The 25,757-nt window shown below is 40.4% G+C and overlaps 1 protein-coding gene across 1 annotated transcript in view; it reads left to right on the top strand.

Moving 5' to 3' along the window:
• KCNH5 (potassium voltage-gated channel subfamily H member 5) overlaps positions 1-25,757 on the top strand; it is a 155,320-nt gene that overhangs the window by 44,034 nt on the left and 85,529 nt on the right. The window contains exon 7 of the mRNA XM_085061131.1: positions 12,013-12,442. Within this exon, the coding sequence (XP_084917257.1) occupies positions 12,013-12,442 (430 nt within the window). The remainder of the gene's footprint in view (positions 1-12,012; positions 12,443-25,757) is intronic.

Genomic DNA, 25,757 nt, shown 5'->3' with positions numbered 1-25,757 from the left:
TGCAGAAAACGAGCTTAGCAGGTCCTGGTGCAGGTCCTGATGCTCTCTGACTTCTTGGCATGGTGGTGAGGGATGGACCCAAACCAGAGTGAACAGCCCTAAAAACCAGCTGAGTGAAAGGTGACTTGCCAAATTTCCCTTGTTTTTCCCACATCCAACCCTTGTTGTCCCACATAAAGCATCAAATGTTTTTTTTTTTTTTCTAGTTGTTAAGGAACTAGATGAGAAGGAGGAATACCATTGCCAAGGGTTTCTTTTCCTCCCTGTGGGCAGATCTCTCACTCAGTAATAAGGATATGGCCAAGGAAGTTTGGGATTTTCTCTCTACCTTGTAGTGTAAACTGCTCAATGTGATACAGGTGCTTGAAGTGAATGAAGATGCCTTAAGCACCAGAGTGCTATTTATAATGCCAAAATTAAGGATATAAATTGAAAGATTAAAAAAATATAGATTGAAAAAAGGAAATGTGTGTTTTCTTACCAAGGGCTGTAGTTCTTCAAATGCAGCCATTCTTGGCCACAGCAGGAATGGTGTCAATTCCATCATGGTATCAATTCCATCATGGACAACATTAGGTCAAGGCTGGAATTCCCACCTGAGGCAAACATGGCTGCAAATCAAAGTTATTTTATTGTTGAGTGCATTGTAGAACCTCGGTAGCAAGATTTGATGGAAAGGATTATGACACACAAATTGAGAATTGGGGGGGATTAAGATGATTTGAGGCAGAATTAGAGGTGTAGGTTTCCAAGGCTGGAGTGACAGAGCCAAGCTGTTGGAATCTGCTCAGGGGCATTGGGATGTGTGATGGGGAGGGGAAAGGGAAGATAATGAGAGAGACCTTGCACAGCACAGAGTGATCTCAGCTGATGGGATGGATGAGGAATTAAGTGGCTAAGGGGTATTGAAAGGGTAGGAAAACAAGGTAAAATAGGCTGGAGAAAAATGAACTAAGAGAGAGAAAAGTGGAATCCTTAGTGGGATACTTGATTTAGAAAACTTGGTAGGGTGATAGTCCCAGAAATCAGAAAAATGCACATCTTTTCTGACTGGGCAGCATTCCCTGCACTGAAATACATTCTGGCTAAACCAAAACCATACAGAAAACCTTTCCTATATAGAAGTATAAGAGGGGACACTAAAGTACATTCCGAGGAATCCAGGCAGTTTTCAAGGAACAAACCAGAACAGAGTGTGGGTGCTCAGTGTCTCTGAAACTTGGTTGTTTTTGTGTTTTTTTAAGAGTTCTCTGAAAAATTCAGATTTAGTCCAAAAGTGTCTGTCTGTCTCTTCTTTTACATGAAGAAAAAAAAAAAAAAAGACACAAATCTTTGGATTGATGGGGAATATGGTGTTGGATCCAAAGATTTTGTTCCCATGAAATTCCTGTTGGTATTAAGCTGTGAAGAGTGTAGTGAGTGGAAACTGGATTTTTGTCTTGCAGTTTCATGTTGCTTGTAGTGATTCTAATCTTCTTTTCCCTGAGTACTGAGCTGTGTGTAACAACTCTTCCACTGCTGTCTGCACCAATCTGTAACATTTATAAAATCCTGACTCCTTGCTTTGGAAGCTGGAGAATTATGTTACCTCGAGACTTAGCCTTTATATGTGTTCTGCCTATTAGAGAGATAAATATCTGACCTCTGTCAGTCTGGGCTAACAAAAGGTTGTTTCCAACCATTTGTTCCATACAAGTCAGAATTACCAGACTCACATTGTGATGAAATTGTCAGCAAATGAGTTTGCAGGAGACTGAGGATGCTGATCAGATAAGGTCAAACCTTGCTACAATTCCCTTTGGGACCAAATACATTGATTGGCATCTCAGGACACCAGCATGTTGGGCAGGTGTTTGGCTCTTGTCCTCACATTCATTTGAGCCTCTATAAATAAGTATTTTGAGTAAATATTCCCCAACCTAGATAGATGGACAGGCTTTTGGCCAAATGGAAAATGCTTCCACAAATTAAGGGTTAAAAAGCCTCTTTCACTATTTGGAAAAATACCATTTTGGTTTGGTTTAGTTTTTTTTCTTTTTCTGGGAATTTTTACTGAGATTCATGAATTTCTGAGTTTGTCATGAAACAAAACCAAGAAGCTTGATCTCTGCCAGAAGCATGAAATGGTCCTGAAATGACATTGTCACCTACTGCAAATGATGGGACATGAAGTCAGGGTGGTATAGAGATAGCCAAACAGATGCTTTTCAGATGGGTTGTATAAGAGATCATCCTTTCTGCAAAAATTTATTTTCATGAGCTGGAAGTGAAAGCAGAGAAATTTAAATGACCTACACCAAAGTTCTATGCCTATTGTTTAAAAATGTAAGACTACATGACCCAGTGGCCTTTAAAATTTAGTGATCTATGCAGGGCATATTAAAGCATGGACTCCTTGTACTTGAAATTTTCTTTTCATTACTATTATCAATATATTTCAGCAATGGCAGAAACTTCTTTGTATCACTGCAATGAATAGGAACTAAAATTGCAATGTCTGTAAATTGAAAGCAAATAAAAGCTGATAAAGTTGTTGCAGCCTCAACATCTGCAGTGCTTTACTGCAGTAACTCCTTTGTGGGAGGTATTTAAAGGAGGGTTTTTGGGCCCCAGTCTGAGTGGTGTGTGCAAGGTGAAGATAAATTGGTGTTTTTCAAGAATGTGACTTTAGCTCTGAAATACAGTCCATGGCTAGCTACCTTTTTTTAATCTAGGTGGCTGACATGGAGAAAATAACTCCCAGAACTAAATCCAGCTGCAATCAAACATTAAACTATGCTGAAAACTCCTAGCAATGTAACAACAGAGGCCCTAAGCCTGGGAATTTCTCCCTTTGTTATGCACTCAGAAGACAATTAAATATGAAGAATGCTGTCCTTCTGTTGTAGTGTGTGAAAACCCACAATATAATAATACAATGGCATGGGTATGGAATCCAAATATGAATGTATCCACTGTAGACATATATTGTGTTGACTTTCAGCCAAATTCATTCATTCCTGTCACTTAGTCACCTCTATCACCCCATTGCACTGACTTGCAGGATTGCACCACTTCTCTTTGGCTTTTATCCTAAGGTTTTCTTAATGTTCTGCCACCATTTAATTAATCAGCATTTAATTAAAAAAATAAATAACCAGCTATTTCAATGCTTTACAAGGTGTGGGATATTTCTGCAGGTTTCCCTGTGGAGACACACGAATGTCCTCAGGATGTGAGGAGCAGCTTGTGAAAGGAAGGACCTGAGCTGGAGCCCTTGCAGGGCTGCACCTCTCTGATGTGGGTTATGGCATACTGAACTGCAATTAGATGTCCCAGTGGTCTTTTTCCCCCCTTTTTCTATTTTTTTTTAAATGTGATGTATATATTACTGGGAAGCAGATGTTGGGTACAAGTCATTTAAATCAAATCTTCAATCAGAGCTGTGTAAGCTGATATCTTATCATAGTCCAAGAGAGGAAATTGTGTATGGAGCACTTTCAAGGGAAGCTTGGAGTCCTGAGTGATCCCTTTGGCTCACAGAGGAGGGGAAGGCTTACAAAGGAGATGAGGAAATGAAATAATCTGGTCAGATGCTCACTGAGGTGACGCTGATGGGAGTAGCACCAATTCCCATTTTGTCCTCCACCCACCTTCCCTAAGTAAGTGAAAATTATCGTTTCATCATCTTGTCTCTTTTCCCTTACTGGGCACACTGATGCACTAACAAATATGTAGTGCAAGATGGCACATCACCCTTACCTTGCATCTAGAGGAAATATTTTGAAATCACCCTTCTCTTTATAACCTCAGTTATTTACTGTTTGAAATGTGCTGCATTGTATAATCGTGCCATAAACAGTTCACTGGAAGTTTATTTATAATGTTACAGCTTATTGACATTTGTGTTAGAGGGGAAAAAAAAAGGGAGAGTTTCTACATCCTTGTGGAAAAAAAGAAAAGATAATTTTCAAGCAATAAATTTAGGGGCACTTTCAGAAAATGGATGAAGAAACCTACTTGCTTTCATTTTGCTGTAAGGACTCAAATTTTTGCTCACTGAAGTCACTGCTCTGATCCCTTCCAGTGTGCAGGGTCAAGTATTAAATAGACTCTGCCTGTATCTGGACCTGGGATCCAGATAGCTTGAGAAGAAGCCAAAGCCATTTACTCCTGTGTGGACCTACATAATTGAATACAAACCTAAATTCTGCTCTTAAAGTAGTGATAAATCTGAAATATTGCTCTTTTATTTTTCCCATTCCCTCATTTTGATTTGTAACTATGCAACTTTATTATATTAATTGTTTACCGAGAAATAAAGATTTCTGATACATGCTGGAAGATTTATTTTAACATTAACTCCAGTAAAGCAGCATTAAGGAGCTAACCAGGGATTTTAGAGCTAAGCTCTATTTAAGTAGCTAAGCTCAAAAATTTCTTTTGGGAATGATTTGCTGGTTGCATTTCAAACAGCTTTTACATCCTCCTGGATACTCCTCCTGCACTGCACAGAAAAGGACTTTTTGGTTGTGTGCCTGCAGGCTCACCTGCTCTTGTTGGCAAGGCTCAGCATTTCAGTCATTCCCAAAATCTGTAGGCACTTTGTTTTCTTTTACATTGTGCCATCATGTAACAACTGTTTGGTGGAGATTGCCCAAGGTTTACAAAAATCCTGCCTTTTTCACTGCTTCAATACTGAATGCTGAGCTATAGCTTGACTACACAGAATCAGCTACGTGATTTGTTTGGGTGGGTTTCTTTTTGTTTTTGTAACTACCTCTGGTGAGACAAAGGTAAGGAAAAATTTGTCCATGCATCTTTAAGTAAAGTGTTTGGACTGTACTTCAAAATGTCTTAAGCATGGAATTCACCTGGTGGAAATCAGGGTCAGGCATTGTCCACAGGGGGATACAGGCACATCTGGGGCAAGGCTCCTCATGCTCTAAGATGCACCTCCAAAGTAGGTCTGAGGAGTCATCCTGCCCTAAAACTTGTATTCCTCACCCTTGACTGTAGTGACACCAGTGTGACTAGCTCAGATGCAAACCCCTCTGTGGTCTAGTTTAGGCTGCAGTGAGATGAACTCCTTCTTGAGACTATATTTGCCTCACTTTGGTTTTTCAAAGGATAAAAGCAGAAGTAGGAAAAAAATAAAGGTGTAAAGCTGACAAGGTCCTTTTGAGTCACTGAGTCATCAGCTTTGGTGAGCAGGTTCATTGTATCACCCATCCCATAAATTGGTCAAAATCTGCCTTTCCTCATGGTGTCTCAATAAATCTCTCTTCATTTTCAGTTTGTGCATTCATTCCTGTGCCAACCTCCTTGGTTAAATATTTCTTTTCCCTCCCTCATGTTTATCCCCTCGATGTGCTTAGAAAGAAGAGTCATCCCTCCCATGCATAAACATGCCTATTTTCCTTTCCTTAATCTAAGCAAACTGATCTTGTCTAGACACCTCATTTATGAAATTTTATGAACATTTTCTTGGCTGTTCCAGCTGCCTCTCTCTGCAGGAAGCTGAGTTCAAATACATCTCTTTAGGGCAGAGCTTTGCAGATTACTCCAGGTGGAGAATTCCTCTTCCCTTTGCAGCTGAGGGTTGGCTTTTCCTCTTGATGGTGGAAACACTCAAACAATCTTGTCCTGGAGCTGGATTAACCTCTTCTGTGAGTGCAGCTCACTGATAGCTCTGAGTCACTGCAGGATTAACCCACATACCTAAATATTTCTTTTCCTCAGTAATCTTCAGTTAAAGATCTTTGTAGTTGTAGACATTTTTGTTAATTTGTCTGTAATGGATGCCTTGAGACTTTATATTGTCAAGATTTATCACATTTTCCTTTATTCCCACGTGGTTATTCTCTGTACCTGACAGTGTGTTCCAAAGGTGTGCCATTAGCAGATTTTGTGACCATATACTATTTCTGTTTACTTCACTAAGAAACCAGTAAAACCATCAAGAATCACCAATTGTAACCCCTGCTAGAGTCCCGTTTCCCTTTCCCTGATAGATTTCCATTTTTCCACCCTTTCCACAAGCTCTTCAGTCACCTGGTATCCCAGTGGTGATCCCTGTTTTCCCTGTGTTTCATAACCATTTCACCTCTTACTGAAATGGTGCATTTCTTCTATTTAGAAAATGGGCTGTGTTTTCAGAGAAAGCTATCAGGAAACCTTGGATAGATCCCAGCTAGCCTAAGCTTAGCTAACCTATTGCTCCACTGATTGCATTTTGATTTATCTCAAAGTTTCTAATTACACTTTCCCTCAACATTTGTTCAGGTAATGTATCTGTTTATTTTCCTTCTTGATGCATTATATTTTCTGGGAAATATCAGCATCATCTTTAGAAACTAATGCTCAGGATTAATTTAATTTTCAGCCCAAGCCTGGATTATTTTTATTTCATTGCAGCTTGATCACTTTAGTTCTTCTTGGTTTTTTTTTTTCCCAAATATTCTTTGCAAGGAAAAGTTCAACCTGCCATTTGGCAATTCTCACTTTCTCACTTTATCCCTATTCTTCTTCCTCTCTAAGGTGTAGTTTCCTGTTGATCAATGTTTTATTTCTCATATATTGTCAATTCTCTGCTTCTGTTTTCTTCCTCTGGGCAATTTTTTACTCATTTATAACTGATGCCCAGCTTTACAAGTTTCTCCTCTTTTTTGAGTTACAATCTTTTGTACCTTTTGATGCAAGGACATTCCAGGTGTCCTCTGCTGCCAGGTGTCTGACTCTTCTACTTCTCATAGTCCACTTGTCTTCACTTATGACTGTCTACAGTTCAACATATGATCATTTATAATTTACCAGCTCTTGCCCTTTTGAGATCAAGAACCCCAGTCCAGTTTACTTTTTATTTGGTTTTTTATGAACTGATTCAATTCCTACTTCAAGCCAATGGGGACTTCTGCAAAATTCTGTAAGAACCAAAGGTAGTGTAGCATCACATTATGTGGCAGTTTTGATATAGTTGCTTGTGTCCAGTATAAGAATATTACCCTAAATTTATCTTCAGGTCTGTGTATGCTGCAATCACCCTTTGTCTGCAGTGGCAGCATGTGGCTAGCACAGGTTTTCCCATGAGAATTCTTGTGTTTTATAAATAAAGATAAAGTTTGGATGTTATTGGAACAGTGTCCCAGAACTTGGACGGTGCAGGCCTGGCCAATCAGGCCTGGGGGAAGGCTTCTGACTGACCAATCTGGGTGACTTTTGAGAACTCTATATATGTGATGAAATCAAAACAATAAAGGTCATTCCTTCTTGCCACTGAGAACTGGTGCCTTCATTACTCTGCTAGCTGCTCAACAGCGACAGCAGCATGTCCTACTAACATTTCATAGCTCTGGTTCTTGGCCACACCATAAATTCTTCAGAACCACAATGTGTGTAACATCAAAACTTAGCAAAAAGTTTTTCATTTTTTCTCTTCTGACCTTTTCTGAAACAGTATTTTCTGTTAAATGATGCAGTACCAATCCCCATTTTCAAAGCTCGGAGTATTTCAGTTTTAGAACACATTTAAAATGCATATTTAGTTTCTTTTTGCTGTTGTCATTGCATGTGTACCCACAGCTAACAACAAATAAATAAAAAATCATGGAGTGAAATCTAATTGAAAAAGTGCCTAGAGTTAAAAACACATTGTTCCCTAGTAGAAAGAAAAAGTTATGCATGAATTACCATTTCAGCATACTGGGATTTAATTTCAAGGTTCAAGCAGATTTTTGTATATTTAGATGGTTGAAACTTATGGCTGTTTTTGGTTTTATTTTACTTTTTAAAAACATTTATGCAATAATTTCCAGCTGCAGAAAAGACTAATTAGATTATCAAGCAACCAGCTATTTTTTTTCAGATTTTATGAATATGCAGGTTGGCTATTCTGCTGCTCCTTTAGTGTAGAACAGACTGCACTCTCTCTTCCCTGGTTTAGGAGGTTTTAGGTAGATTCACTGTGGACTCAGGTAATTTCCTGCCCTTGTTAACCTTCATTTCCTTTGGTGACAATGTTCCCTTCATCCTCTTGCATGTTTGGCTCTTGATCCTTGTGTGACACGACTCTGACAGCTTCATCCTTCCCATTGCCTGGCTTATCAGGGATTCATTAAGTGAAGAGAACTTTGCTCTCTGCTCTTGCTGGAGGAGCAGAGGTCTCTTCCCACGGCGTGCATTGCAATTTTGGGAAACATCTGTCTCGGTCCTGTGGCTGGAAAAGTTCAGCTGGATGGAGACACACAGTTTAGACATTTCTTTCATCGTGGAAGACAGAAGTTTGGCAGTGTGGGGTCTGAAATGGCAGGAGTCAGGGAGTTTTAAAAGGAAGGATTGGTCTCTCAGTGTCAGATTGAGTGCTGTCATCAGTTGTGTCTCCAATATCAAACTGGATTTCTTTTCTTAGTATGTGAAAAGAATGTGAGAACACAGATTTTGTAGGGTGCTTGTGTCAAGAAACTTGGGCTTTGTTTAATCATGACTGTCTAATTTAATTCCAAAGTTAAACATCCATTCCTCAAAAATGTCTTTCTGGATAAATTTGACGGTGTATACATCCATTGTATGGATTCAGCTGTCTCCTAAATTGAAATGGTGGTACAAAAATTGCTGTTTCAGAGCCATACAGTGTCCTCTCCTGATCCAGTGGCCTTAGAAGTCCCTGGGAAAGACTCCTGTGACTCACATTTGTAATAGTTAAATCAATGATGTGTATCAGATGGCAATTTGGTTCCAAACTTGACACCTCAAACACAGTTTGGAGTTTGTGGTTTTTCAGTAGACAGATTTCTGCTGCTGAGATGATTGATGATGAGCAAGCTGAGTGTCCTCATCTGATTGGGATGTGATGAAAATACATTAGCCAAAAACTGAAGGGGCTGGACTGGATGGTTGACAACACAGGGAGATATTCTCAGTTAGAGAGCAGAGCCCAGCAGCTGTTACAGACAGTTGGCCCAATGGAAATGGCAATGGAGTCACAAATGCTCCTCCCAGAAGGTTGGATCTTCAGCATCAAACATTTGTTTGTGTGTTATTTACAAGATGCCAGTTCCAAACTGGATTACATGCCCCATTCACAGTTTCTAATTGCCTCTCTGTTCCTGGAGTGCTGAAGTTACTTCTGTCAGAGCAGATGCTCATCCTGGAGGAGAAGTGTTTCCAAAGTATTCCTTACGGAGCATAAATACAGTTAAAAGAGAAATGAAATTAAAGGCAACCTGTGATCAATTGAATTTAGGAAACTGAATTTCTTAATAGCCCAAATGTAATTCGAGGCAGTTAGTCTTTCACATAACTTCTACCAAAGGCATTGTTGCTGAATGTGAGGCAGAGCTTTGCATATTAACAATTGTGCATTAATTGTTGGCAGTTTTATAAGTATGAAGGTACTAGCCTGACCCAACCAATACTTAGTACATATGTGATTGATACATATACATGTATATATGTGTGTGATAAAATCTATATGTGATATATCACATATTCATTTAGCATTTGTTTAATTGTTCTCTCCTATATAGTGCTTTATGGAAGAGGCTTTTGAAGTTTCCCATATTGTCTTTCTAGTTTGGAAGAGTAGACATGAAATGTGAATGTTCAATATATCTCTTGATTTTTTGGCCTTAAGTAAGAGTTTAGACTGAACAGGATTTAAGATTTACAGTGAAACTTGCTTAAATGAGTTACTCTTTGGAAATAATATGTTTCAATGTCAGCTAAAATGAAATATTTCTATTTGTTTTATACATTAGAGATGCAATTGTTACCTCTGTTTTGGGGAAAAAATGACAGCAGACTTTCTCCCAGACTTTGAAATAAATGCCGTATTTTTATATTATTTGTCCAACTGCTAAATTGTCCATGTAACTTAGAGAAGATGAAGTGTGGGTGGGGGATGGAGGTCACACTGCAAACTCTTCTGTTCAAGGATTGCTTATGCAGTAGAAAATGCAGGGTAAGCAGTGCCACTGGGATGAACTTCAACTACTGGGTGCAAAAAAGGGACTCCAAAGTTTAAATTGCAGGTCTCTAACTCTTTCCCTAGCCTTGATCTTGGTAATGAACGATGACTCTTTAAGTAATACAGAAATAATGCATCTCTGCTTGACCAATGTGACAGGATTTGGTCCTGCAAGAAAAACACCCTGCTGTTTTCTCCCTCTTTTGAAAATTGTAAACTTTCAAAATCAAGGCTAACTCAGTGAAACACACTTCAAAATAACTAATAAACTACTCTGAAGTTCTCTTTTTTTTTTAAATTTAGATATTGTTTCTGTGGGGTGGGACCCTCATTCATTAGTCCATTGGCCACAGTCCATTGTGTCAGGAGTATTGGAAAGGACTTCCCAGTTTCTTGGAAAAGTTTTCTGCTCAGAGTGTCTCACAGTCATATATCCTAAAGCAAATAAGTAGATATACATTTAGATGGAAATAAGGATGATAAACTAGATCTCTGTCTTGTGTAAATGCAAAATGCAGAAATCAAAATGGGAAAATTCCACTTCCCTCCGTGGTATTAGTCATCATGAGAGCTTGAATGCAAATATAGAGCTTCAATTTATTAAGGATTTGGGGATCTGAAACACATTCCAACAGGATTTGAAAAGCATACAAGAACTGTGCCAAACAGATTATATCTAGAAATATCAGATGTATGTTACCCTTCAAACGTTGGGAAAAGGGAAAGAAGGTGCATAAAGAAGAAAAAGCAGAGGTGCAAGAGAGACTAATGTTTTTCTGGTATGGAAAACTCCAGAAACTCCAGTCTTTTACTGTTTGATAATATAATTAGCCAGTGTTTTGACTAGACTGATTTGATAATGATGCATAGAAAAGGGCAATTTAATCTTGGCACAGTAACTAGGAATGTTTGCCTCATTGCTTTCTATGTCTTAATTTCTACTTTAAATTAAATGTCTTAAGCTTCTGAATGTTTTATATTAGAAACCTTCCTTTACAAACCTTCTATTTTGAGCCACTAATTAATTAATGCACAAGTTAGGTATATCATGGGATTGCAGTAGATCAAGAGCATATTTTTGTTCTCTTTCTGCATCTCTAAACTCTCAAACCATTTGTGCATTGAGAAGGACATACACATTCCCTATTCCCTCTCAGATGTTTCTATTAACTTTCTGATGGTCCTTGTGCTCTTATTCCCTAAATATTTGTATTTCCATTTATTTGTACTTCATGTATCTTGCGTGACAGGAAGAAAAACAACACTGCACCAATGCTTGCTTTAGGAAAATATCTGCAATGTCTGTTGATGGGAAAGGAAATTAACCCTGTGTGCAAAGATGTGTATTTCCCTCGCTCAGGAAGGTGATGTGCCCACAGTTGTTTAGTTCCATGTCCAGTCAGTGAGACTTCTTGTAAATAACAAAATATCCAAAGTTATGTTAGCTGGGGTGAATTATAATAAGAGGTGGAGGTTTGGTGGATGAGAGTATCAATAGTCAGATTTCTCTGATTTACCCACCATGATTATTTTCTGATGTTTCTCTCGAGCATCTTTTGATGTTGAGGGTTGTTGAAGTAGGTTTGCCCCTGTTGTGGCCAGAATAACAATCCTCTGCCTGCATTTAACAGAACGCTGTTCTCTGAGAAACTTCAGGAAGACTCCACTGGGATGGTGTAGTTCCATCTGTGACTACTCTTCCACCTCGTTTGATCTTCTTGAGGTCAAAGCAGAGTCTCCAATTTACTTCAAGCTGGCGAAGCATCGAATCACTCCTTTTTTGTAATAAACTTGCCATTTCCTGCTTTGGATTCTACAGAACCCTTCTGTTGCTTTGAAAGACTGAGTTTGAACAAAGTAATTTATCCACCTAGTGAGTGCCAAACTCAATTTAGCCTGACGAGGACAAAAGCACTGGAGGGAGAGGAGGGTTTGATCTTGTATTCTGTTATCCGCGGCCCGAAAAATTATGTAGAAAGATTTAAAGCGGACGCAGGAATTGCTGCACAGCCTTCTGTGCCAACCAGCGGGGTATTTCAGCTCAAATAATGATTTTCATTCCTTTCTAGGGAATCAGTAGCCTCTTCAGCTCCCTAAAAGTGGTGCGTCTGCTGCGGCTGGGCCGAGTGGCCAGGAAGCTGGACCATTACCTGGAGTACGGCGCTGCCGTGCTGGTGCTGCTGGTGTGTGTGTTTGGGCTGGTGGCCCACTGGCTGGCCTGCATCTGGTACAGCATCGGCGACTACGAGGTCATCGACGAGCTGACCAACACCATCAAGACGGACAGCTGGCTGTACCAGCTGGCGCTGAGCATCGGCACTCCGTATCGCTACAACTCCACGGGCTCGGGCCAGTGGGAGGGAGGGCCCAGCAAAGACTCCTTGTACATATCCTCTCTCTACTTTACCATGACAAGCCTTACAACCATAGGATTTGGGAACATAGCACCCACCACGGATGGGGAGAAGATTTTTTCGGTGGCCATGATGATGGTTGGCTGTGAGTAAAATCTGATTTTCTTGTCTTGAGGACGGGGGGAGTTCTGTTCTGTTCACATAGCACACTTGTTGTAAGCTTTCTTGACATCAAAAAAAGAAAAAATCTGAGGTACCTGTAAATGATCATGAAATGAACTTGGAATTCTTGAAAACAGGTATTGAAATTGTGTAGTTGCTGTAGCTTTTAAATTGCTGGCAAGGCTGAGTGGTCTGGGTATGTAAGTGTGCCCAATGGCAAGTTTATACTTGGGGCCTCATCTTTTCACTTTAAAGATGGTTTTTATAGTGTTTGAGAGGTCTTGGCTAGAATTTGATTAAAAATTACAAAGTGTATTCAAATTCAGGTGGTCTTAGTTTTGCTTATAAACTTGCACAAGTTTGGAATAGTTTGATGTGGTGTTATCCAATTCTTGAAGCATTTAGTGATTCCATAAATTGCAGTCAAATTGTATACTTTATGGCACTGTTTTGAGATATAAATCCTGATTTTTTCTTCTGAATGTTGTGGCCTTTGTCACTAGCAAAGCTAGAAGTAAAGGAAATCATGAGACAATATATTGCACCTTTTTTCCTGCTTCCTGCTGTCTAACAGCTCTGCTGAAATAGTCTAAAACCAGTAGTGGTGAGGCACATTTCTCATTTCTCATTTCATGCCAAGGCTGGATCACTGAGGGGCTCTCCAGGTAAACAGAAATCTTTAAAATATAGCAGAGACAACTTAAAATGTTAATACCATTTGGGAGAATTATTTTTCTGTTAAGTAAATAACTCTCGGTATTTCTCTGGTGCTTCCTATTTTCTGAGCACCATGCAAACGCTAAGCAATTATGTAACAAGAGAGCAAACAAAACCTTTTGATAATAAGATCTGCATAATCTCTCTGGTAATTATCTCAGCTAACACTTCGAGCTCATCTCTGAGAAATACTGAACTATAAAAGAGGAAGTTTTCTTGCCACAGTCTTTCTAGATCTTTAGAAGATTAAAGCCATTTGTTTGGAGATTTTCAATTGCCTTTTGAAAAGGGAGGTTGCAATTTTTGGGCTCTTCTTGCAGTGTGGTGCAGTGAAATTTCTGCTGAACACCATCTTTACATGATGGGTTGATGTGTTGCAAAACATTTCCAAGGCCATAAAAAGCAAATCCCCAAGCCAGAGCATTAGTGAGCTATTGCAGATAGGCCATCAAAAACCCATAGGAATTGATATGCCATTTATTGAAACTGTTTTGTGGTATTTACAGAACCTGGGGATTTGGAGAATAAAGTGGATAGAGAACATTTTGTTATACATTGTAATATTTACTTCCCTTGTTTTGTTTTTGTTTTGGGGTTTTGTTTTTTTTTGGTGGGGATTTCTGTTGTCCGGTAGAGGGTGATTTCACTGAAAAAAAAAAGTGATGAATGACTTGGGGTGTGATGAGAGCCATAGAAATGTAATGAATGCCACTACTACTATTTATAATGATAACAACAACAACAAAATACATGCATGGCCTCAGCAAGCAAAAAGGAAGTGGAGATTGTAACCTGCTTGGTGTCTGTTCTAGGTGGATTTGCTTCCTTGCTTTTTCATCTCTGAAGCTCGTGTTAAATATGGGGAATACAAGTAGCAGTGTCAAAGCTGACACTGACAACAGCCTGTGGATGTGGCATTGGCAGATGATTTCCATAAGAGTTACCTACAAAATTATTAAATGTCCACATCAACTTTATAAGTGGCAATTGTGAACTTAGCAGTTGGAAAACTGTGTGTTGTTTTATGGGCTTTTAGACAAAGTCAAAAGTGGAATCTAAAATTTAAGAAGCGTGGCAAAAGGACTACTGAGTGGTTTATTGCATAAAAATAATAACACCAAAATAAATGTGCCTTCTCTTGGGAGTGGGGTGAAGAGCATTGTGGCAGGCAGGAAGGCTACAGAGAGGAGGAAACTGGTTTATTTACAAGTAAAATTTACAAGTAAAAATGCTGAATTAGCATCAAACAGTTGAATCTTTTGCAACAACATCAGCGTGGATTCAAAGATTTCTAATTCATGCACATTGGTGTGATGAGTACTCCTGAAATCCAAACCTTGATGGATCTTTTTCCACTGGTTAGGAAATAAGCCAGCATTGGAACAGGCACTGGCCATGGACTTAATATTTACAATATTTGTGCAGAGAGATCAGATCCACAGGATTTGCAGAGCCAGCTGCTGAAAGCCTGACACTGAACTCCAAAATGAAACAGGAGGGCACAACAAATAGTTGATGGAAAATGCAATTTCCCAGGCATTCAGAGTGTCCTCTGAGCTCAGGAGAAGAATTTGGCCCCATGAAAAGGTGTTACTAAGAACTGATTTCTTTTCAAACCGAGATGTTTTAGTTTCTCTTTTGAAACAGTGTTTTGAGATAAACATTCAGTAAAATACAATTACAGCTCAGTCAATAAATATCTCTGGTCCACAAACACGCTTCTGTTATAAACACAGAGAGGCTGTGAAATACCTTTGGTAGTTCTCCTGAAGAAGTTTGCTAGGACCAATAGCTGATATTGGCAGGGGTTTTTTTTGTTTTTTTTTTTTCTAACAGACTATGCCAAATAAATGTCTGAAACTTAGCACTGGAATCAGAGATAGTAATTCATCACAATCCCAGCTGCCTACTCATGCAAACTGCAGATAGGAAAGGAAATCTTCCCTGCCTTGTCAGCGAGCAGCGGCTTGTTCTGAAAGCCCCAAGTTTCCTATTCATGCTGGCAAAGTTATCAGGACCTGGGAAGAGTATTTGGAGAGATTTGCAAATCCTTCTGGTGGGCAGGATGGCAGAGTGGTGTGCTTGTTAAAAATAGGCAGATTCAGGTTCTGTAGGTGCTGATAAAGCACTGCTTGGTGCGGGCAGGGCGGGGGAAGCCCTGATGGATGGGGTGCTTTTCACTTTGATTGGCAGCTTGTCACTTGCTTGTTCACTGAGGACAGATCGAGTGGGATATTTGAGCTGAAATACATCACCTGTCTTGCAGGAAAGAGAGCTTTGAATAACTTAACCTCATCTTGTGGAGCTTGCTTCAGATTTCTTTTTGCCTCACTTGTTTTATCTTGGTGTCCAGTGCTGCTCAGCAATATTTCTTTCTGTTGCTTCTTGACACTTGAAAAGCTGAAAATAGCAAACAAAGCATCCTATGACAGGAGAGCAAGGTTTTTACAAGGGTTATTGTTTAAATACCTATTGTGCATTTGCTGCCTAGAGTTGCTGAATATGCATTGAAAATCTGATTTTTGTAGCACCTTTTGTGTTGATCTGGGTCATTTCATCCCCTCTCTGTGCAGAGCAGAACAAATAGGAGGGTCTGCCAGATCCTTCAAGCAGACCAGGAATCGTTCATCATTCAGGAAAGACCTTTGTTGTAAACCTCCCATTATCTTCTGTCAGCTCAGAGCTTCCAAACAAAATCTCAGCCTGTGCTGCTGTGTGTTGCTCCAGTTCTGTCCAAAGGCAGCTTTAAGGCTTCTGCAGCACAGCCATGGATGCAGATGTAAAACTGACTGGGTTTGTGTCTTTCACAAAAAAAAAAAAAAAAAAGAAAAAAAAAGTAAAAAAAGAGTGTATCAAGAAAGAGAACAGAAAAAAACTTTTGGTTCATATGCCACTATCGCTATCTTGCAACTCAGCAAAGCCAGGCCGTCAGTGAGCAGAAAGTAAAAGGGAAAAAGCATTTTGGGGAAGGTGGCAGTGTGGTTGGGTGGAACAGCTTGCAGAATTCAGGAGAGATGGGGTTTTCTGGAGGAGCAAGTGTGAATGTTTAAACAACAAGAGCACTGTCATATGCTTTCATCCTTCCTGTGCTTTCACTGGGAGAAGAGCAGCCAGCTTCAAGTGATAGAGTTAATTAGGCAGGGATAGAGTTAATTTTATTCCCAATAGCTGGCACAGTGCTGTGTGTTGGATTTAGAATAATGTTGATAACACAGTGAGCTTTTAGCTGTTGCTGAGCAGTGCTCCCATGGAGTCAAGGACTTTTCAGCTTCTCATTCCCTGCCAGTGAGGAGGCTGGGGGGCACCAGGGGACACAGCTGGGACAGCTGACCCAGACTGGCCAGAGGGACATTGCACACCATATGGCATCATGCTGAACAATAAAACTGGGGTGGCTGGAGGGTGACTGGTCAGCAGGTGGTGAGCAATTGCATTGTGCATCACTCATTTTTTTTGTATTTTTATCATTATTATTATTATTTTCCTCCTTCCTTTTCTGTCACATTACATTGTGCTTATCTCAACCCATAAATTTTGCTTTTTTTTTCAGATCCTTTCCCCCATTCCACTGGGGGAGAGGGAGTGAGCAGGTGGCTGAGGGAGTTCTAGCTTCCTGCCAGGTTAAAGCACAACACCCCAGCTTGGGGCTCAGAGGGTCTCTGACACTTCTTCATGTTTCTGGTGTAAACTGGAGCAATGGGTTTGCCTCTGTCCATGTGCAACAATGAAATGGCTCTGAATGGCACAGAGCAGATGCAGCTTCAGTCTGGCCCCATAAATACAGCAGTTACAGGAGTTTATTTGTCCAGCTGAGTGGGCCCAGCCTGGCATGTACTTTGTCCAAGCAATTGCAGAAATCCAGTATATTCCACTGGTCGCTGAAATGCTCCCATGATCCATGCAGCAAGGGAAGGCCAGAACGAGATACTGAAGGCAGAAGTGTCAATGAACATTGAATAATTCACTGTTTCTCAGGCTGTGAAAGACACAGAGGAATCTCTTAGTTACCCATTGGTCCCCAGAAGAGCTGAGTAAAGGGTGATTCGTTGTTCTTCCTTTAGGGATATAGTTTTATCTACATATGTAATTACTTTGCCTTCTATTTACTACAGTTTTATGGGGAGATGGTTGTGGGAGAGATGATATTTTTCAGTGACTGGTTTTAAATTATGGTGAAACATAATTAAAATCTGGTGCCTGCCAATTCAAATAGGTTTTGCATATGAGCAGAAGAATTTGTTGTAGTGATTGTATAGGATACCTTCTCTGGAAAATGGGAGCAATTTCTAGACACCTCTTTCCAAGAGTTTCTAGTTTAATGGCTTGGGATGCTAACTTCTTGTTTTCATCTTAAAACACCCAGGTTCATGATTTTCAGCCTGGAAAAGGAGACAGATGTAATTGCTGTCACTTGGCCCCCAAGTTATTATTGTTCAGGGCAGTGATGATGAAGGAGAGTGTGGGTGGGTTCTTTTTGATATCACAGAATCACATAATGCTTTGGGCTGGAAGGAACCCTAAAGATCATTCAGTACCAACCCCCCTGCCATTGGCAGGGACATATTTCACTGGAAGGTGTCTGTTAAACACATAAATGTAGATATCATTGATATCTTAGTTATCTATGCCAAACACATAGATGTCCTGCCCTCCTTCTAATTTTATTAAACAGAAAGAATAAGACATGCTCTTTCCTTTTTAAAACTGGTGAGATGCTCTCATCTGAGCCACCCCTGGTCCTAAACTCTCCTGAATTTGGCAAACAATGCTGAAAGGCTGCTGATTGCTCATGGCACCCCCTTTGCTGCTGCTCAGCTCTCCCGGAGTTGTGACGTGGGGTGCCAGGGGCTGTCAGTCATGTCTGCATTGATCTGTCAAGCCTAATTCATTATTTAAGTGGGTTCTTTCATTGTTGGAGCAGCGTTCGTCAGTTCCCTGCCAATAGATGGTAGTTAGCCACTTGAATGCTGTTTGGATGAATCATGGAAGTTTATCTAGCAAATTTGTTAAGCAGTGGCTAAGCCCACGCGCTGACACAACAGGGATCATTGTAGGAAAAGAGCCTGTCTGGCAGACTCCCAGACAAGCAATCCCAAGAGCCCATAGGATTTAATTTTTGATCCTGAGGAAAGTGTATGTGTGTAGGATAGCACCTTCCAGCAAAAATCATTGCCAGCAACGGAGATTAAATCGTATTTTTCCTAGCAACAGATACAAATATGAGAAGGCTTTTCATCTGGAGGAATTCATAGTGTTTGGCTGTGGTTGAAATCCAGCTCTGCCCCAAGGGTGCCCTACAAGAGTTGGTTCTGTGGAAGGGCAGTTTCTTTTCCTGCAGAGGTTCTGGGATGTGGGAGAGACAAGGCTCTGCATCAAGAAGCTGCAGAAGGGTTTGTTTGGTCTCTTCAGCCGTAGGGGACTCATGCCAGTTTTTGTGCTGCTCTTAAAATTTCTTGAAACATGGGCTAGTAGGGGGAAATGTGTCTTTCAACAACAGCATGGCCCTGCTAGCAAGCCCTTAATCGCTTCTTAGAATCACAAAATGATAAAATGGTTTGGGTTGGGAGGTTAAAGATCATCTAATTCCAGGCCCCCTGCCATGGACAGGGACACTTTCCACTACAATGGGCTGCTCAGAGTCCCATTCAGCCTAGGCTTGAACATTTCCTGGGATGGCACATCCATGACTGTTCTGCTACATACAGATGTAATCCTCAGGCAATGAGAAAGGTGATAAATTCTTTAACATCCAAACCAGAATAAAACTCTTAATTCACATTTACCCATTACTGCAAATAGAAAAAAGTGGCATAGAAAGTTACAAGAAGCTGCTTTGCAAGTGAAAATTTCCCCTCTGGAGTGCCGTTGAAAAAGTATTTTGACACTTCTGGATTGCTGAACCATACTCCAAGTGCTATTAGCTCCACAAAGCAAGGATATCAAGATCTTTCTGTGATATCTTTTAGTTGTTACTAATCTTAGTTATGTCTCACAGCTGAGGCAGATTATTTTGAGGCAGGGTATTGGTCTCAGTGCAGCAGCCAAACTTGGTGATCTCAATATTCTCTAAGCAGCTGCATGGAAAAGGCTTAAGACTATAAACACATCAGTAGCCTACAGTAAAAAAAATATATATTTTTAGGGAGTGCAATATGTAGCATCATCCACTTTTTAATGAAACTTAAGTGGAAAAGTGAGATCATAAAATCATCATTTGAGTTGGAAAAGACCTCTGAGATCATTGAGCCCAACCATTATCCCACCACTACCAAAGGCCACCACTAAACCATGTCCCCAAGTGCCACATCGACACATCTTTTACATGCCACCAGGGGTGGTGACTCCACCACTGCCCTGGGCAGCCTGTGCCAATGCTTGACACCCTTGCTGTGAAGAAATTACTCATAACATAAAATCTAAACCTCTCCTGTTGCAACTTGACTATATTTACTTTTGTCCTGACTCTTGTTACCTGGGGGAAGAGACCAACATCTCCTGGCTCCACCCTCCTGCAAGGGAGCTGTAGAGAGCAATCAGATCCCCCCAAAGCCTCCTTTTCTCCAGGATAAACACCCCCAGCTCCCTCAGCTGCTCCTCATCACTCTTGTGCTCCAGACCCTTCCCCAACTCTGTTTTCCTCCTCAGGATGTGCTCCAGCACCTGGTTGTATCCACCAGATTGGGGCCATATGTGCTTTGTTCTCTTGTAATTCTGTCATGGCAGTAGATTTTTAGATATTCAGGTTCTAGTTTATAGCAAAAACATGTGTCTTTATATAAAGAGCTTTAAAACCGTAAAACAGCCTCCTTGGGAAACTTTATGGGATTTTTTTTATCAAGGTTATAGCTAGCATGTATTTATATAAGGTTTACTTTTATTGTCATTGGCTTGATGTGTTTAAAGGAAATTATGGTATCAAGAGAGATAGGACAGTGAGTGGGAGAGGTAACAATGAAGAAGGAAATGTTATTTCATGCTATTGAGCTATATTATTTAAAACGACTGAAAATTGTTATTGAATAAATGATACGAAAAAAGTGGAAAATGAACCTTTATGCTCACACACAGTGCAAGCAATCACCTGAGATGGTCCCAGAGGGATGATCAGGTACTCCTGGATTACTCACAACAACTGTCTCTCTTAGGAAGCAGAAAGTTTTAATTAGCCCAACTAGATCAGCAAATATATCTGACTGGCTGAGAACACAACACAGCTCAGTTCTATAGCATATCATGCTAGAGGGGTAAACAAATCTGTGATAAAAGATAACCCCCAAGGTATCACACCTTGGATGGCAAGGGCTCGGGAGATCCTTTGTGTTTGCCTGTTCTGAAGTTTCAGAGAGCCAAGTGAGTGACCTAAGTCTGTGTCTGCACAGAGATCCTTGGTTAATGTTGTGTACCCAGGAGATAAAATCTGTGTGTTTGGCATTTAAAAGGGAGAGTTACACAAGTAAGTCAGGCCAGTTGCCAAGTAGGTTGTGCTTTCATTGGATAAAACAGGTATTTTCTGTTAAATCTCATTAATATTAGCCCAGTTTTGCTTGCAGGTAAATGCTATGGTTTATCAACTGTAGTGTATGGAAATTTGGGATGAGCAGTTGAGCCAGGGGACAAAATGAAATCATACTAGTGAATGAAATCTGGAGGAAAGTTGAATCATACCAGTGAATCAGGCCTTAAAATACTATTTTTCATGTCCAGCAAGAGATTTCCCTGCTTTAATTTTGTTAGGTTGACTTTCAGAACTGAAAAACTCTGTGACACTTTCACACGTCCAGAGAGGCTGCTAGAACTGGGGGTTTTGTGTCATTTTTGTAAAATGCATGAAAAGCCCAAGTCTCTAGGAGGTTTTGTTGTCACAGCACTGGCTGTGGTTCTGGAACATGTTTGGTGGCACCTGGGGATATCAGGTAATTGGATGAAAAATGACAGATAGCAGTTCTTGGTTCTCGTTACTTCCTTTCTGTAGGTCTGAAGTAGTACAATGTCATGTTCCTCTTGAACATTCTGAGAGCACTGAGGGCTCAGCCTGCACGTCTCTCATCCTCATTCATCTTTCCCATGGCTTTTTCTGCAAGAACTTTGATAGAATTGGGGAAAATTTTCCTCTGGCGGAAGCACACCCTGCGTGGGAGTGTGACTGCAGGTTTCTCCTTAAAGAGATTTACACCTTTCCCTTCCATTTGGAGGGAGGACAGGAGAGCATCCAAACTGGCATCTCTCCCCTTGGTACCTGCTGTGCATCCCTGTGAGTGCTGAGTCAAATCCAGTTGCGTTTCAGTAGGAATATTTTGGTCATGAATGATTAAAACTAGTTTTCTTCCACTGGCCGGCAGCCAGCGTGGATTTGTCAACACGAGTTCATGGCAAATTAATCTGATTTCTTTCTTTGACAAGATAACTGCCTGGAGAATAAAAGGAATTGAGTAGATACGATATATCTGAACTTTTAAAAAGTCTTCTGACAGTTTTTTCACTTAGTGGCCTCACAGGGAACGAGAGAAAGATGATCTCAACACAGACATAACAAAGTTGGCGATAACTGATTGAACAATCTCTCTCAAAATATAATCAAGGGCTTCACTGTCAAACTTGGAGGGAATTGCCAGCGAGATTTTTGCCCTGTGTGTGATTTTATCCAACACTTTCATTAGCAGAGCTGAGTGACAGAAGAGAGAGAGCACACTGGGAGAGTTATGGGAAGGGTTGCAAGCAGTTTAGATGACAGCATCAGAATCCATAATGATCCCAATAAACTGGAAAGGCATCCCCAAATCAGCTAGGTGAATGTCAAGAGAGGCAAATGCAATGCACCACGAGCAAAGAGGGCTGATCAAATACATAAGCACAGGGTATGGAATAACTGGCTCTGCTGCTGCGAGGCTGGAGAGGATTTTGGAGGATATTGGAGGAGGAAAGGGATAGGTGACGGCAGACTGCATGTAACAACACAGCAGTTGGGTAAAACCTGTAAATCTCAGGCTGGAAATTATCAGGAGCAGTGCCACAGACAGGCGGAAAAGGCGTTTATTCTGCTGGGACTAGGACTGGGTAGGCACCTTTTTTTTCTTTCTATTTTAGATACAGTACTTTAGGGAAGCTGTAGACCAGCTGGAGGGAGAGGAGATCAATAAAAATGTGTTAGAAGGCAGGATCTCAAGGGAAGTGTTGGAAGAACTGACTTTGGCTTAAGCTGATAGAAGCTTAAGGGGAACATGAAGATTGACTTCTAGCATGGAAAGAGTGATCTTGAAAGGGAAAAGTGTTGACACTCTGTATTTCCTGGAGGGCAATCAGATCACTTAGGAGGGAATGAAAGACTCATGTTGGAAACAGGGATTTCCAACACCAGTCCACCAAAATATTTCAACTTGGGCAAAACTCAGACCATGGGCAGAACCACCAGCAGATTCAGTGGACTCCACCTCATTGATGAATGTCAGTTTTGCTACAAGTATCCTTTTATTTCCCTCAGGATTGCAATCCCTTGAGGTCCCTCCCAAGCATACAAATCTCTGATGCTGGAAGGAGAGTGAGGTACAGCTGAAAATCCCTGTTATGTCTTGGCAAGGCCAAGCTAGCAAAGCTCACTTTCTCTAGGTGGTTGACCATCCCTAAAAATTTAGTGATTAATTTCAATACAGGAGTTCTGAGTTTTTAAAAATTTTTGTAACTGAAATATAGTTCTGACCTAAATGTCTTTATTTCAGTTAAGTTGCTGTTTTGGTTTGGTTTGTTTTTTTGTCGGGTTTTTTTTTTTTGGTCGTTTTTTTTTGGTTTTGAGGTTTTTGTTTTATGCTGCATCTTTTGGTATAACACACTGGAAGAATAGTAGAAGGATGGAAGTAAAATTTGCCTTAAAGACAGAAAAAAGAGAATAGAGAAATTTTCTTACTTTCAGCAGTTTCTCTCTTTTTCCAGGGGAAACTAAGCAAGCAGGTGAGAGGAAGAAGACCAGCAGATAGAAAAAGATATTTTCAAAAAGTTGAAAGATTAGTAAGCTTTTATCTTACTTTGTCTACATTTTTGTTGCGTAACAACATGAAGGATTTTCTAATAGAGCAGAATATTTAATTTCTTCTGAAGTGTGTCATGAAAATTCAAGCACATTTCAAAGCTCTATTGTGAAGTGTAATCAGAATTGAAATAGGATGAAATTGATGGAAAAGGGTTTATAAATATCTGCTGCTGATTTCTGCATGGTGATATGACAATGGGAGATGGAGTGGAGGCTAAATTCCTCTGCAGGAAAAGCCCAGCTCTGTAGGAATTGCCATCGTGTTGAGAGAATTGTGTCACTTTTTCCTCAGTGGAAGATGCTCTGCTCTGAGGTAAAAGCCCCTTAAACTGGATTTTTCCTGAAGTTTGGAACACAGGAAGGAGCATATCCATGTTTCTACAAAATTTGCGGTTTTGCATGCTCATTCCAACAGCTATGGTGGCAGCTACAGAAAAAATGTAATTCTTACATTGTATTGGCAAAGTTGAGCAACCTGAACTCAGCATGAGTTGTCACACAGGCAAACATTGTCACCCTTTGGATGGGTGTTGCATCCCTTAGGTGTCTCTCTTACCTCACACGTGATCAAATGACATTAAGTCAAAGGCTAAGAGGGCAGAATGAGGTGTGATGAATTCCCATCTATTTTTAAAATCCATTTTTCCCAGTCCTTCAGTCCTTCCTGATCTGGGAACCTTAAACTTGGGGTGTGTTTTAAGCACTGGAATAGTCCCACTGACCTCATTGTTGCCTAATAAGAACTTACCTGTAAGTATTTTTCTGGCCACAAGCCATGATGAGGAGAACGTCTCTAACAGTTCAGGTTTGTTGGTAGATCTTCCAAATATTGGCCAGATGGAATTAGGAGGGTAAAGTCCCATTTTAAGGTCACTTCATGCCTAAAATCCATGTAGGTGTATTGTGAAAACCTCAGCATCCATTTCAACGAGGTCCCTTGTATGGAAATTATTTTTTTATGTGATATGTTTGAATGACACCTCTTTGGTAAAGACATAGGAACAAACTCTCATTCCTTGGTATGGTGAAAGGATGAGCTTCATTTGCCTTTATTTCATCCTCGACCAGAAATATTTCAAAGCACAAAATCTGCTTCAACTCCCTTATTTTTGAATAGGACAGGGAGGCATAATGAAGGTTACTACTGTGCCTCATTAATGCAAGCATTTCCTGCTCAAATTGATAGTCCACCTTACCTAAAGGAAATGTATCTTTCTAGTTAATCAAACAAAATCTTTCTACATTAGCACTTGAAAGGAGGAAAAAAAAAAAAGAAGCAAGTCAATAAAGTAAGAAAGAAGTTCAGAATAAAGCTGCTGGCATCAGTGCCATATTGGAAACTACTTAATGGCTGTGAGTCTGAAATAATTAAATGTGAGTGAAGATTGGTCATGCAAGAAGAATCTTGTAATCAAATCTCCCCGTCTGAAGATGAATGAAGGAGGAAAGAAGGGGAGAAGTGTGTGAGATCCTTACCAAACCTGGGTCAGGGTCACAGCCCTTGGAGGTCCTTGGCCATCCTTCCCTTGCCCTGGGCTGGAGGTGATTTCAGCAGAGAGCTCTGTCCAGAGAGGACCAGGCTGAGTGTGATTCCCTGGCAGTGATGCTGTGCTCAGCCCAGCACAGGGCTCTCTTGCTTTCTCCTCTGGGAAGTAAAGGGGTGGCACTGGCTGTTAAATGGGATGTAAAACGACAGAATTAGAGAGATTTATCTGAACCATTACTCTGTTTCAAAACAATAAATCTTCATTGGCTGAACTTCCTTAATATTTTTCAGGGGTTGCAACTGATGCACATTACTTGTGTGTGTGTTGATGAGCTTTGGAGCAGGGTTACAGTTTTGCTTCAGAGATCCCACAGCTTGCTTTGGCTGTTTTTTGAAAAAAAGTATTTTTTCCCAAGCTTCAGAGTGGGGCAAGCACTGCAGCTCTTTTTAATGTTCCACCAACAGCTAAGGGAGCAAAGCAAACGAAAGCACAAGCTTAGAACAAGTTTCTGTTTACCCTGTTAAAAACCCAAACAAGCCCAGGAATACCCCAAAGTATTAATGAATTAAACCCTAAGTGCTTTGCTAAACAGAGGACTTAATGATAAATGTTGGGGCCCTCCCACTTCCTCCTGTGTTAGGAACAACTGAGATTTAAACTCCCCTGCATTACAGACAAAATAGGGAGAAGATTATTCATATGGTTTAAACATGGGTGTGTTCTTGTTTAAATGCTTCTTATAAGCATTTAAACAAATGTTTCTAAATGTTTGCAATATTATACAGGGTGATTAGAGGCTTTGGAAGGAGTTTAATGGAAGCTGCACCAGTGCTGAACACCCACACGAACACCCAGAACAGGAGGGACAGGAAGCCGAGCTGAGCAGATTTGCTCTAGCCTAATTAGTCAGGTTGTTGTTGTTTTTATAGCCTATTATTGATACACAAACATGCTGTTGAAGAATTAGTAATCTACAACACTGCAGTTCATTAGAGTTTTTAGTGGTGCTCTAATAGCCACGCTCCATCTGGATGATAATAAGAAATAATGGGCCATAGACAAGTTATGCATCC

This window comes from Lichenostomus cassidix, chromosome 5 (assembly GCF_008360975.1).
Source record: "Lichenostomus cassidix isolate B80296 chromosome 5, HeHo_3.0, whole genome shotgun sequence".
Classification (NCBI taxonomy): domain Eukaryota; kingdom Metazoa; phylum Chordata; class Aves; order Passeriformes; family Meliphagidae; genus Lichenostomus; species Lichenostomus cassidix.
This window is presented reverse-complemented; position numbering and strand designations above follow the sequence as displayed.